Source organism: Stegostoma tigrinum, chromosome 4, assembly GCF_030684315.1.
Source record: "Stegostoma tigrinum isolate sSteTig4 chromosome 4, sSteTig4.hap1, whole genome shotgun sequence".
Classification (NCBI taxonomy): Eukaryota; Metazoa; Chordata; class Chondrichthyes; order Orectolobiformes; family Stegostomatidae; genus Stegostoma; species Stegostoma tigrinum.
Window position 1 is genome coordinate 91,084,935 of NC_081357.1, and position 14,369 is coordinate 91,099,303.

A 14,369-nucleotide genomic window follows, 5' to 3' on the forward strand; every position below is an offset into this window, starting at 1 on the left:
TTTGACCCATTCCAGCAAGATCCTTTCTCACATGCAAAGAAAAACAACTTTGGCAGTTGTTTTGACGGCAGCCATGCGGCAGAGCATGGGGACTAAGCAGTGGCAGGGCTTTGCACAAGGGCTCTCTTAGTTGTTGTGGAATGGAAAATCATAATTACATGTTTCTGCGTGTATAAAAATAGGCGTAGGCAAAGAGGCAGGAATTGTGGAGATGCGAACGGGACAAAAGATGGGCAAGCTGTCACTCACGTTGATCGATAGTCGGTGTTAGCCAATAACCATCCGGCGCCTCTTCCGGGTGTCCGGAGCTCTGTCCAATAGGTGGGCTGTGGGGGCGGGCGCTGTATAGGGACGCTGCTGGAGTCGGTAAACGCTGTCAGTGCGGCCGAGTGAGTGTACTCTTTCGGGTAAACTGACAGATAAGCCTCACTGACTGCTACAGTACTAGCTCTGGACTTTATATTTAAGCAAAGTAATAAATATTATTTGAATTACATATTGTAATTCTGTTTCGATATATTTTGGGTTTTTTGTTTAAAACGAGAGCAAAATGCAGAGAGAGAAATATTTGCCAGAGCTGATGGCAGAGAAAGATACTCTGGACCCATCTTTTGTTCATGCTGCGCGTCTGCTGACTGAAGGTAAGTTGTGCAACCGACAATTGAACGTGTTGTGCACGTTACTTGTTCCACTGACGGATGTTTTAACGATCCACATCTTTGTATTTTGATCTGCAAAATTACTACTCCTTCCCCTAAAAAAAACCAGCAGCCTCCCTCCGAGTGACCTAGAAACGTGTGCGTGTAGTGATGGAGTGATACTCCTGTGTGTGTCTAGGGTGCTGCTACATAAATCGTCCTTTTACACAAATCCTCAGTTGTGACTAACAGGTGTTGCTGCAGGTTTAAGTGAGCTGCGTCCTGGCTCCGGTATTGCTAACAGCTGTGAACTCTTTGCGTGCTTAGATATATTTGTGAGAGTCAACAATGAGCAGTGTTTGGTATTCAAATATCGGTATGTGTCTGGGAATGTGTGCTTACTTGTGTGTGTGTGTGTGTGTGTGTGTGTGTGTGTGTGTGTGTGTGTGTGTGTGTGTCAGGAAGTGTGCCTAAATATTTGCTTATCTGTATGTCTGTGATAATATGTCTTTAAATTTATACAGTAGCTGTGTCAGCTTCGGTATATATCTTCTGATAAGTGTGTGTCTGTGTGCCTGAGCATGTATCTGAGCACATGCGCCTCTGTGCATACCTGTATGCCTGAGCACATGCGCCTCTGTGCATACCTGTATTTTGTGTATCTGTGAGTGTATGTGCATCTATGTGTACCTGTTTTTGAAAATATGTTGTCTGTGCCTGTACGTCTCTGAATGTGTTACTGTGTTTGTCTTTGAGTGAATGTGTCTACATGTATAGATCAGCAGAAGCAAAGCTCAATGCTAAGGATTCAAAATCTAATCCATAAATGAAGAACGATTATCTATTTTGTAGCTTAAAGATTGAAAATCTTGATAATGTGTGAGAGAAGATTTTGAGTTTTGTTTGCTGTCATTACATTGCAACTTCTGATGATGATGGTTTTCTTTTTTAATGTGCTCAATTATTCAATGTGTCTTAAAAATTTATGAAACCAGCCCAAGCTTCCCAGTGCCGTTTGGAAGCTTCAAATTGGGTGCTGGCTCTGAGCTACAGAGGGCAGCAGAGCAACGTGCAAACCAGGCAGACAGTTCAAGTTTGGAGATCAAAGGCACCCCTCCATCCTCCCCAACCTTCAATTCTCCCTACCAAAATAATCCATGTCCTTCAGTGGTGTGCCTGTTGAAGCTTAATTCATGTTTTGAGACAGATAGCTTCTCCGTTGCAAGAGAAATTGCAAGGAAGTGGCATTTTTCCCTCTTTTCGCCTACCCAAAGTCTTGTTGAATAATTCCTGGAACTAACCACTGCCAGCTATTAAAGGATAGGACTGACCTTTTGCAACTATGACAGGTGTGGGGATGGGATTGCAGAATGGAGTTGATACCTGGCAATCTATGTGATTAGCAAATCTGTAGCTCTTGTTATCAGTTAGCTGTTCAGAAAAAGGCACAGAGGTAACTGGGAAGATGGTAAAAAGAAATTCTTGAGGATGATATAAGAAGTAAAACCTTACATTTATTGGGGATGGTTATTAAGCTGGTTTTGTATCATGTAGTTCTGTGCTGGCCACTTGTCTGTTTTCAACAATATTAAAATGAATGTATTTGTCAAATATATATCTTTTGTCTTATGAATACCTCAGGAGTACTGCATTTCACACATTGGCAGTTGGTTTAAACAAGCTCTGCTTTCTGGTGGGCTCTGTCACTCTGCAGTTAAGAAACCTATACAAGGCCTGATGTTGAGGATTCACAGGTTGCAAGAGTCAAGTTTCATAATTAAATGCAACAGAAATATTTGATTCGTTACAAAATCTCTTCACCACTTTTGATTCCATTGATGGAAGGATTGAGAATGAGAGGGCACCAATTTAAAATAATTGATTAAATGAAGCAGCAGTGCATGGGAAAGATCTACCTTGCAGAGAGTGATCTAGAGTCACAGTCAGAATCATACAGCATGGAAACATATTTTAGTCCAACTCGTCCACGCTGAACAGACATCCTAATCTGATCTAGTCCCATTTGCCAGCATTTGACCCCATCTCTCTTAAACCCTTCCTATTCATACACCCATCCAGAAGCCTTTTAAGTGTTGTTTTATACCCACCTCTACCGTTTCCTCTGACAGCTCATTCCCTACATTACGATGCAGTCCCCTCTCACATTAAGCCTAGTTTTGGACACCCCGTCCTAGGAAACAGATCTTGGCTATTTACCCTATCGATGATTTTATAAACCTCTATAAGGTCACTGCTCAGCCTCTGACATTGCAGGGAAAGAAACCCCAGTCTATTCAGCCTTTACCTATAACTCAAACTCTCCAGTTCTGGCAACATTTATGTAAATATTTTCTGCACCTGCAAGTTTAACAACATCTTTCCTCCTATAAAAGCATGGCCAGAATTGACTTATGATTTTGGAATACATTGCCTGAGCGTGCCAATGCTGGCAGATTCAGACTTGGCTTTCAGAATTGAATTAGATAATCACCAGTTGGCTGGATGGCCACTGTGATTAGTTTGACGCTAATAAACAGGATTCAGCTGGGAGAGGTTCAGGATCTGGTTCCTTGCCTTACCCAGGGTGGAAGTCATGTTGCTGAGGTGGACAAAGGACTCAAAGAAGATTTTTAAAAAAACATCCATGTAACAAAGGTATTTCCACTTGTGGAGGCGTTTGAAACAAATGGCTATAAGATATAACCAATAAATCAGCTAGAAAATTCAAGAGAAACCAATTTATCCAGACAATGCTGTGATTGTGGAATTTATTTCAACGTAGAGTAAATGAGGAGAATGAGATATATTTGGATAGTGATAGTGTCACTGGACTAGTAATCCAAAGCTAATTCTTCTGAGACACTGTTGGTAGAACTTAAATTCTGTGAATAAAGTTGGCAGATTAAAATTATCTCAGTGTTGGTGACCATGGCAACTATCAACAGTTGTCATAATAACTCAACTGGTTCACTAATGTTGGGTCAGGCAGCATCCTTGGAGCGAGAACAAGCTAATGTTTCAAGTTTAGATGACTCTTCATCAGAGCTCTAATGAAGAGTCATCTATAGTTGAAACGTTAGCTTGCTGTCTGACCTGCTGTGATATATGGTTTTCAATATGGATTCCAGCATCTGCAGCAATTTGCTCTACATTTAGGTTCACTAATTTCCTTTAGGGACAGGTAACCAGCTTTGCTTAACTGGTCTGTCCTGCATCTGACACCAGAGTGACATCAATGTGGTTGACTCTTAATTGCCCTCTGAAATGGCCACATAAGCCACTCAGAGATGCCAACGTTCCATAATTTAAAAATACAATACTAATAGGATTAAAAGGTGTAAGCAAGGAGGCTTATGTGGGGTGCGAGCACAAACATGGGCAAGGTAGGTGGAATGGCCTATTTCTGTTCTATGAGCTCAATGACATGCAATGAAACTAATCAGAGCAATTATTTATTGATTGAAATTTAATTTTTCAAACTGGCGCTAAAGAGTAAGCTCCTCAAGGGCCCAATATGTGCTTGTTCCAAGTTTGAAGATAGCCTCATTTAAAGTCATTAAGTCATCTCGTCCTGGTTCACTTTTGAATTGAGACAGAATTTTGATAATAAGCCACTTAATAGTTTGTGACCTATTGTCCTTTCTACATTGTATTAATTGAAAGTATTTTGCCCTCTAAATCAAGTTACCTTAATTTTAGGTGTAAGCCAATATATGAAGGAGTGCTTTCAGGCAAGACCTTAATCCCTGTAAAGATTTAAAAGAATTTAAATGGTTGACCCATTGTCTCAGCCTGTTCCTGCCCCACCGAACTAATCTCCACCTATCTGGACTCCATTTTCTCCCCTTTGGTCCAGGAACTCCCTACCTACGTCCGTGACACCACCCACGCCCACCACCTCCTCCAGAACTTCCAATTCCCCGGCCCCCAACACCTCATTTTCACCATGGACGTCCAGTCCCTATACACCTGTATTCCTCATGCAGATGGCCTCAAGGCCCTCCGCTTCTTCCTGTCCCGCAGGCCCGACCAGTCCCCCTCCACCGACACCCTCATCTGCCTAGCCGAACTCATCCTCACCCTCAACAACTTCTCTTTCGATTCCTCCCACTTCCTACAGACAAAGGGGGTGGTCATGGGCACCCGCACGAGCCCCAGTTATGCCTGCCTCTTTGTAGGTTATGTGGAACAGTCCCTTGTTTTGCACCTACATAGACCCCAAACCCCACCTCTTCCTCCGTTACATTGATGACTGCATCGGCGCCGCCTCTTGCTCCCCAGAGGAGCTCTAACAGTTCATCCACTTCACCAACACCTTCCACCCCAACCTCAAATTCACCTGGGCCATCTCCAACACATCCCTCACCTTCCTGGACCTCTCAGTCTCCATCTCAGGTAACCAGCTAGAAACTGATGTCCATTTCAAGCCCACTGACTCCCACAGCTACCTAGAATATACCTCCTCCCACCCACCCTCCTGCAAAAATTCCATCCCCTATTCCCTATTCCTCCACCTCTGCCGCATCTGCTCCCAGGATGAGGCATTCCACTCCTGCACCTCCCAGATGTCCGAGTTCCTCAAGATCCGCAACCTTCCCCCCCACAGTGGTTGAGAACGCCCTTGACCACGTCTCCCACATTTCCCGCAACACATCCCTCACGCTCCGCCCCCACTACAACCGCCCCAAGAGGATCCCCCTCGTTCTCACACACCACCCCACCAACCTCCGGATACAATGTATCCTTCACCAACACTTCTGCCATCTACAATCCGACCCCACCACTCAAGACATTTTTCCATCCCCACCCTTGTCTGCCTTCTGGAGAGAGCACTCTTTCCGTGACTCCCTTGTTCGCTCCACACTCCCCTCCAACCCCACCACTTTCCCCTGCAACCGCAGGAAGTGCTACACTTGCCCCCACACCACCTCCCTCACCCCTATCCCAGGCCCCAAGATGACTTTCCATATTAAGCAGATGTTCACTTGCACATCTGCCGATGTGGTGTACTGTATCCATTGTGGCTCCCTCTACATTGGGGAAACCAAACGGAGGCTTGGGGATCGCTTTGCAGAACGCCTCCGCTCGGTTCGCAATAAACAACTGCACCTCCCAGTCGCGAACCATTTTAACTCCCCCTCCCATTCTTTAGACATGTCCATCATGGGCCTCCTGCAGTGCCACAATGATGCCACCCGAAGGTTGCAGGAACAGCAACTCATATTCCGCTTGGGAACCCTGCACCCCAATGGTATCAATGTGGACTTCACAAGCTTCAAAATCTCCCCTTCCCCCACTGCATCCCAAAACCAGCCCAGCTTGCCCCCTCCCCCCACTGCATCACACAACCAGCCCAGCTCGTCCCCTCCCCCAACTGCATCCTAAAGTCAGCCCAGCCTGTCTCCGCCTCCCTAACCTGTTCTTCCTCTCACCCATCCCTTCCACGCACCTCCATTTCCTACCGACTAACCTCATCCCACCTCCTTGACCTGCCCGTCTTCCCTGGACTGACCTATCCCCTTCCTACCTCCCCACCTATACTCTCCTCTCCACCTATCTTCTTTTATCTCCATCTTCGGTCCGCCTCCTCCTCTCTCCCTATTTATTCCAGAACCCTCTCCCCATCCCCCCCTCTGATGAAGGGTCTAGGCCCGAAACGTCAGCTTTTGTGCTCCTGAGATGCTGCTTGGCCTGCTGTGTTCATCCAGTTCCACACTTTGTTATCTTGGATTCTCCAGCATCTGCAGTTCCCATTATCACTATCCTCCATGTCCTGGTTGGCCCTTAGTCAACATTGTCTAAAACAGATGATCTGGTCATTATCATATTGTTTTTTGCAGAGGTTTGCAGTGTACAAATTGGTTGCTGTGTTTCCTATATTGACTGTAGGTGATCTCCTTCATAAAGTAGTTTATTGGCTGTGAAGGTCTTTGGAGGTTTTGGACATTGAGAGAGTCTCTATATAAATGTCTTCTTTACTAAAGCCAGTTGTGAGGAGATCTATATTAGAGAGTAAGGTACTATTGCAAGATACTATGGTAAATACCATTTTCCTTGAAGTTTTGATGTTTTATATTTGTGTTTTTCCTTCTTAACTTCAGTTATAGGAGCACTGTATGTCTCAAAGACAAATAAACATTTTTCATTAAATTTAAAATGCAGATCTAGACAGTAGATACATATCTTCAGCAAATAATGTCTTCTGTGTATATTTACATGGATGGCAAATATTTAAGAAGGCAATAGAATATTGACAATTATTGCAAGCTGGATGGAAAATAAAAATAGGGGGTCTCACTACAACTGCCCAAGGTTTGTTAAGGTTGCTTTGAGAGTAATGTGGACAGTTTTGATTTCCTTACTTAAGGAAGGATATACTTGTGTTGGAAGTAGTTTAGAGAAGATTCACTTGGCTGATTCCTGAGATGAAAGGGTCACCTTAATAAGAAAGGTTGAGTAGTTTGGCTTTGTGTGCAATGCAGTCTAGAAGAAAGAGGAAATTTGTTGAAACATGTGATGCTGAGGGGATTTAACCAGGTTGGTGCCAAGAGGATGCTTCCTCAGTGCAAGCTGCATGATTGAATATACACAAGGCTGAGTTAAGCAGATTTTTGATTGGCAAGAGGCTTAAAGATTATGTTGGACGTGAGCGTGGAGAGATAGGGTAATGGAGGCAAGGCCACAATCGGATTGGCTATGATCTTATTCAATGGCAGAATATCCTAGAAGGATCGAATAGCCTACTCCCTCTGATATCTTACGATCTGAATGCTCTTAAGTACTTAGACCTTTTTATTGTAACTTCACCTCAGGTACAATCTATGCTTTCATAGTTGTCTAAGTACAGGGATAGGCCATTTTTAAGTATAACCATTCAGTTGGCAGTTCATCGTTTTGGCTCCATTCATACCTCCACCCCCATGTTCGTCTCAGCCTCCATAATCTCAAAGGAGCACTGATTATTACCCAGAAGGGTATCAGTTTTAAATTTCTGTTGTTCTTTGTGAAGCTTGGTTTGCAAGTTCTTTTCATGATAGCATGGCTTGCAGTTTCAGATTGGGGGTACTCCCTTTTTCTGGATTCATTTACTAGGAGAAGTAATTTCTCCATGTTTACCCATTGTATCCCTCTGTCATTTTAAACATGCCAGCTACACTCACCCATGACCCCAACATGCAACCTTGTAAAGCAAAATGAATACAAGTTAACTGGTCTATCAGATTTTGCTATTTAGACTCTGATTTGTAATTGTACATTTATACTATACACTTGTGAATCATAATGGATGTGATGTTTCAAGATTTATTCAGAATGATTACTGTTAATGAAATTTGCTCATCTTACCAATCAGGCAGCCTTCAGGATCAATCAAATAAATTAAACTGGATTAAGTGAAAAGTCAGCCAAATGATGTGCTTAACTTTTATTTTAGAATATAAAATCTTTTCTGCATGCCAGAATACAATTTACTAGTTACTAATATCAATCAATGGGAATTACTGCTGTAATACCTGTTCAGAATTACAGCTTGATACTTTTTGGCAGTAATTATTACATTGTTTATTTAATATTGTCAGCTTTTAATTGCTTTAGGCTCAGACACTGTTTATAAGCCATGTAATTTTTTGCCGTGATCCTAGGTTATTTTATCTTTTATTGTTGTTGACACAAAGCTTCTTGGATGACTGGGTTAGATGAATGTATAGTTGTCTTCTTCATTCGCAGCCAAGTATCAATCTGGTGCACTGGTAACCTTCTCCCCTCCTGAGATAATGGACACCAGTGGAAAACCCAGTTCAATTGCCAGAGGTGATATCTCTGAAATGAGACTTTAAAGTGGGAGCCTCTCCATCTCTTGAATGAACACTGATGTCCTATTATATGACCTATTGGAGAATCAAAAGGGCATTCTCCCAGGTCTTTTAGTATTTATCTATTGCAGTTTGTGGCAATTGGTGCACAAATTGGCCAGAGCACAAGGGAGGTAGCTAAAAGGATAGATAGGGTGAAAACTGTTCATGTTAAATGAAGGATCTAGAGCCAAAGGACACAGATTTAAAATGAATGCCAAAGAGTGAGAAACAGTAATATGTTTGCAGAGCAAGTGGTTATGATCAGGAATGCAGCACACCAGACAAGAATGTGGTGCACGCAGATCCAATCAAGAATGTCAAGAGGGAATTGGATGATTATTTGAAGAGAACAGGTTTGAATGCTACAAGGACAAGCCAGAGAAACGAGGCAAGCTGAGTCGCTTTGACACAATGCTAGAACAGACATATTGTGTCCTTCTATGCCATAACTGTTATATAAGCCTCTGAACAATGGTTGCACCTAAGGAGTGTTTTATTTTCGAATGTGAAATACTTTGTGATGTTTTGAGGTGCAAGTTATTTATTTATCTGAAAGGCAGAAATGTTCAAATCATAAAGTTAAGCTCTAAAAATCTGAAGAGTAGAGAAAAAGAGAACGATTAAACTTCTTTGTTTGTTTGAGCCAATAAGCCCCAATTTGGGCATTGTATCATAGTTTGCATCTTGGCACATATGGATGTGACACAATTCTAAGGAAATAACTACTTTAAATAAAATTGGTCATGAAATAAAGAAGCGAGTGAATTCAAAGGGACTGAGAAGATGCACTAAGTGGAATGACTGTCTGTTGGGGATGGAGCTTCAGTATTTTTAAGTCACATAAACATTGACAAATTAATGAAAATTGGTTCATGGAGGAGCATTTGATTTTGGTGAAACAAATCTGCAAGTGCTGATAATATTGATTGGAGGTGGGAGTTGTACAAATATCACTAAGTCAGTGTGTGCGTTCAAGTTTGTATCCTAAGAGCTGAGGCTCACTTACACCTCAAACGTAGCACTAGGGGAGAGCTGCACTATCAAGACACTCTTTCAAATGAAAGATTAAATCAAGACCTTTGTCATCATCAGTGATCCTGTTGAACTAATTTGAAGAGGAACGGGGAAGTTTTTCCCAATGCCTTAGCCAATTCCTTGAAAATATCAGTTTATCTGGTTCGTATCTTTAGAAGCTTACTGAGTGCAAATGACCTGCCATTCTTCCCGTATTTCAACAGTGACTAAACTTAAAGGGTACTTAACTGACTGTACTATTCTTTGTGATATCCTGCAGTTATGAAGAGTGCAGTGTAAATATGACAGTTTTTTTTTGCCAAAGCTGAGTGTAAGTGTTACTGATGAAGGGAGAGTTTGGAAAAAAAATTGAAGTGTCAAAGTAGTTAGGAGAAAGCTCAAGTAAGAGATCATGGAGTGACGGACTCAACTGGAACATAGAACATAGAACATAGAACATAGAACATTCCAGCACAGTACAGGCCCTTCGGCCCTCGATGTTGTGCCGACCTGTCATACTGATCTCAAGCCCATCTAACCTACACTATTCCATGTACGTCCATATGCTTATCCAATGACGACTTAAATGTACCTAAAGTTGGCGAATCTACTACCGTTGCAGGCAAAGCGTTCCATTCCCTTACTACTCTCTGAGTAAAGAAACTACCTCTGACATCTGTCCTATATCTTTCACCCCTCAATTTAAAGCTATGCCCCCTCGTGCTCGCCGTCACCATCCTAGGAAAAAGCCTTTCCCTATCCACCCTATCTAACCCTCTGATTATTTTATATGTTTCAATTGAGTCACCTCTCAACCTTCTTCTCCCTCATGAAAACAGCCTCAAGTCCCTCAGCCTTTCCTCGTAAGACCTTCCCTCCATACCAGGCAACATCCTAGTAAATCTCCTCGACACGCTTTCCAAAGCTTCCACATCCTTCTTATAATGCGGTGACCAGAACTGTACACAATACTCCAAGTACGGCCGCACCAGAGTTTTGTACAGCTTCACCAGAACCTCTTGGTTCCAGAACTCGATCCCTCTATTAATAAAAGCTAAAACACTGTCCGCCTTCTTAACAGCCCTGTCAACCTGGGTGGCAACTTTCAAGGATCTGTGTACATGGACACCGAGATGTCTCTGCTCATCTACACTGCTAAAAATCTTACCATTAGCCCTGTACTTTGCCTTCTGGTTACTCCTACCAAAGTGCATCGCCTCACACTTGTGGTTAGCTCTGGCCTGCCCTTGGAGGGGGAAGAGAACAGATATGGACAATAAACGGGTGAATGAAAACAAACAAATAAAGATCCGAGAACCACCTGATTGAAAGAAGAGAACGCAATTTTCAACGGCAACACGTTCATTAACACGTAGACTCCCAACTTATAGGGGAAACTCTGCCGCCGCCCCCATAACCCCCACCCACACAGTCCTAGCCCCTGCAGCTTCCATCCTCGGCAGAGCTGGGGTTCTTGTCCTCTCAGGCTCCCCACCTTGGTCACAGCCATGTGATCCTGCCTGCACCCCCCACCTCCCCTTGCCCAGTTGTTATGGAACAGCAGGCAACAAATCAAACGAGATGCCGAACCCTTGCCAGATCAGCAGAGAGGAATTCTGAAGGCATCAAACCAACAAATCATACAAGTTAGGAGCAAAGGTGGCTTATTAACCCCTTGCGCCTGCTCTGCCATTCAATAAAATCATAGCGGATCTGATGGTTCCATAATTTCATTTATCCCTTTTAACCGCTCACCCTGTGCTTACCAAGAATCTATTCACTTCTGCCATTAAAAAATTCAAAACACTGCTTTCACTGCCTTTTGAGGGAGAACATTCCAAAGACTCTCCCTATTTCTTTTCGAATAGGCAATATCTTCCTGTTAAAACAGTGTCTGCTCTGGACTCTCCCACAAGAGAAGTATTCTTCCCACAACTAATCTGTCAAGAGCATTTCTTAGTCTTATTTGTTTCACATAAACATACTTGTCTAGTCCTATACAATTTTAATTCTGGTCACTGAGGCATAAATAAAATATCCAAGTTTGAGACATTATAAAAAGATGACCACTCCATGTTAAGAGATTAAAAAGTGTTCAGATGTAAACGCAGGACAAGCTTCTTTTCCTAGACAGAGATAAGAATGTGGAACTTGATGTGACTTTTACTTCCAGCAAGATATTTTACCCAATGTAGCAAAATTTATGTTATCTCCTGTTGACATAAGAAAATGGGTGTGGACATCACAGAATTGAAGAATCAAACTGATATCTATTACAACTAATGATTATATGCTAAATGCCCTGGTTCTCAGCTATATCTGTGTCCAGGGTAACATTCATCTATCGCTGCGATATCAGCAGAGCAGAATCCTTCTAGTAGTGTGTCATACATCAAGTGATCCCAGGGTAAGAGGGAACGTGAGATATTTATATCCTCCAGTCACATACTATGATACAGTATGATAGTACGAGCATTTCCTTTAAAGGCATGCTGACATTCTAACTCTGAGACGGAACGTAACTGTTAACAGTGTTACAGTCAATTTTTAATTGTGTGTGGCCATTTTTTCAACAAGAAATCCTTCTAATTTTTCTTTTGAGCGGTTGTGAACAGAAGGTACGTATTACAGTTCACAACCTGCACTGTATTTCTAGATCCATCATGCTCTGTGGGAACATTGCCATGCAGGGAATAGTTGGGGTAAGTGGTCCTTAAGGGGAAAGCTGAACTAAGTCATGACGGAGAATGGAAAACAAATTTTAATCAGAGTGAGGTGAAGCAAGGTGGAAGGAAGTTCATTTGGGATGTGAGTGCTAGCGTTGTTCTCTGAGGTTGAATAGCCTATTTCTGTGGCGTAAAATCCAGTGTCAGACTTCCGGAGAGACCACTATCTCTGGGACTCCCTTGTACACTCCATACTCCCCTCCAACCCCACCACACCTGGCACTTGCCCCTGCAACCGCAGAAAGTGCGACACTTGCCCCCACACTTCCTCCCTCACCCCCAACCCAGGCTCCAAGATGACTTTCCACATCAAGCAGATGTTCACCTGCACATCTGCCAATCTGGTATACGGCATCTGCTGTACCCGTGTGGCTTCCTCTACATTGGGGAAACCAAGTGGAGGCTTGGGGGCTGCTTTGCAGAACACCTACGCTTGGTTCACAATAAACAGCTGCACCTCCCGGTCGTGAACCATTTTAACTCCTCCTCCCATTCCTTAGACGACATGTCCATCCTGGGCCTCCTGTAGTGCCACAATGATGCCACTGGAAGGTTGCAGGAACAGCAACTCATATTCCGCTTGGGAACCCTGCAGCCCAATAGTATCAATGTGGATTCCACCAGCTTCAAAATCTCCCCTCCCCCCACTGCATCCCAAAACCAGCCCAGCTCGTTCCCGCCTCCCTAACCTGTTCTTCCTCTCACCTATCCCCTCCTCCCACCTCAAGCCGCACCTCCATTTCCTACCTACTAACCTCATCCCGCCCCCTTGACCTGTCTGACCTGTCTGACCTCCCTGGACTGACCTATCCCCTCCCTACCTCCCCAACTATACTCTCCTCTCCACCTACCTTCTCCTCTATTCATCTTCGGTCAGCCTGCCCCTCTCTCTCTCTTTATTTCAGAACCCTCTCCCCATTCCCCCTCTTCTGATGAAGTGTCTCGGCCCAAAACGTCAGCTTTTGTGGTCCTAAGATGCTGCTTGGCCTGTTGTGTTTATCCAGCTCCACGCTTTGTTATCTCAAATTCTCCAGCATCTGCAATTCCCATTATCTCAGAAAGTAAAGTTTATTTTTAAACTCTGCCGTCATGAAGCAAGATGTGGTGGAAAAGAATGGATGTGTGAGATAGTGAATGGAATTAAAATGTTGATCTGTGGTAGTATGTTAGGGGTAATCATCATTGTGAAATTGCAGGTCCCAGAAATGAACAACTAAATGGAAAGCAAACCTACCTGCTTTTCTGTTCATTTATGCATGTCAATGAAATCATGAGCTAGTGCACCATGGGGTTCTGTCCTGCCAGGGAGTGTCAGCAACCTTAGGCCATTTCTCGTTAACTGGCAGTGGAGATGTGTCAGCGAGATGTTCACCGTTGGGTGCTTCTGATTCTTATCGAGCTAAAGTTCTGAAAGCAATTTTTTTCTCACAGTTGATAAGACCTGGAGTGACGTTCTGGGTCATGTAAGGTAATGGAGGCAAAAAAAATCTCAAACTATTCAGTGGTTCTGATGGTAAAACCCTAGGTTTTTATGGAAAGCTGAGATCGGTAGAACAGCGGAGTTCCCTCAACTGTACCTAACCTTGATATTTTTAATTACATCAAGATAATACTAATGCTGATTTTCAACTCCTCATTCTGTTGACCTCAGTAACCTACATGAGCATTAGAGTCAAGCAGAGAACTTTACAGATAATATGACAAATCTTAAAATCAATTCAACAGGTGACTGCTGTTGAAATTACCAAGCCAAATGCAACCAGACGTGGTTCACCTAGTTGTGGAGAATAACTAATTCCTCCTGATCTGGCTCGTATCATAATTTGGTTTAGAATTAATTTTGCTTGAATATGTGATTGTTTTCCTACTATAATCTAAGCTTTATTATATATATGCTTGGGGTCAGTTCTGTGAAAGTCCTTTTTTTAAGAAATAGGTCAGAAGGTCATTTGCACTTACTTAACTGTTTCAATTCCCAGAAAGCATAGGATTGCAATCAAATGCCTAGTAGATTCCCTGTCATATTAGTTGATAGAAAATGTATGCTGCTGAGCTCATAACAGACCAGAAAGCTCTTATTTTAATTTTGACATCAGAACACGAGATTTGGGGTCTTTTTTCAGAAGAATAAGAAATTC

At 42.9% G+C, this 14,369-nt stretch overlaps 1 protein-coding gene across 4 annotated transcripts in view; it reads left to right on the forward strand.

Moving 5' to 3' along the window:
- The first annotated feature begins 368 nt into the window (after nucleotides 1-368).
- LOC125452515 (KH domain-containing, RNA-binding, signal transduction-associated protein 2-like) overlaps nucleotides 369-14,369 on the forward strand; it is a 507,520-nt gene continuing 493,519 nt past the window's right edge. For all 4 annotated transcript variants that reach the window (XR_007247568.2, XR_007247564.2, XM_059645528.1 and 1 more), the window contains exon 1: nucleotides 369-641. Coding sequence is in view for 2 of the 4 variants with exons in the window: in XM_059645528.1 (XP_059501511.1) it covers nucleotides 551-641 (91 nt within the window). In the remaining 2 variants the exon portion in view is untranslated. The remainder of the gene's footprint in view (nucleotides 642-14,369) is intronic.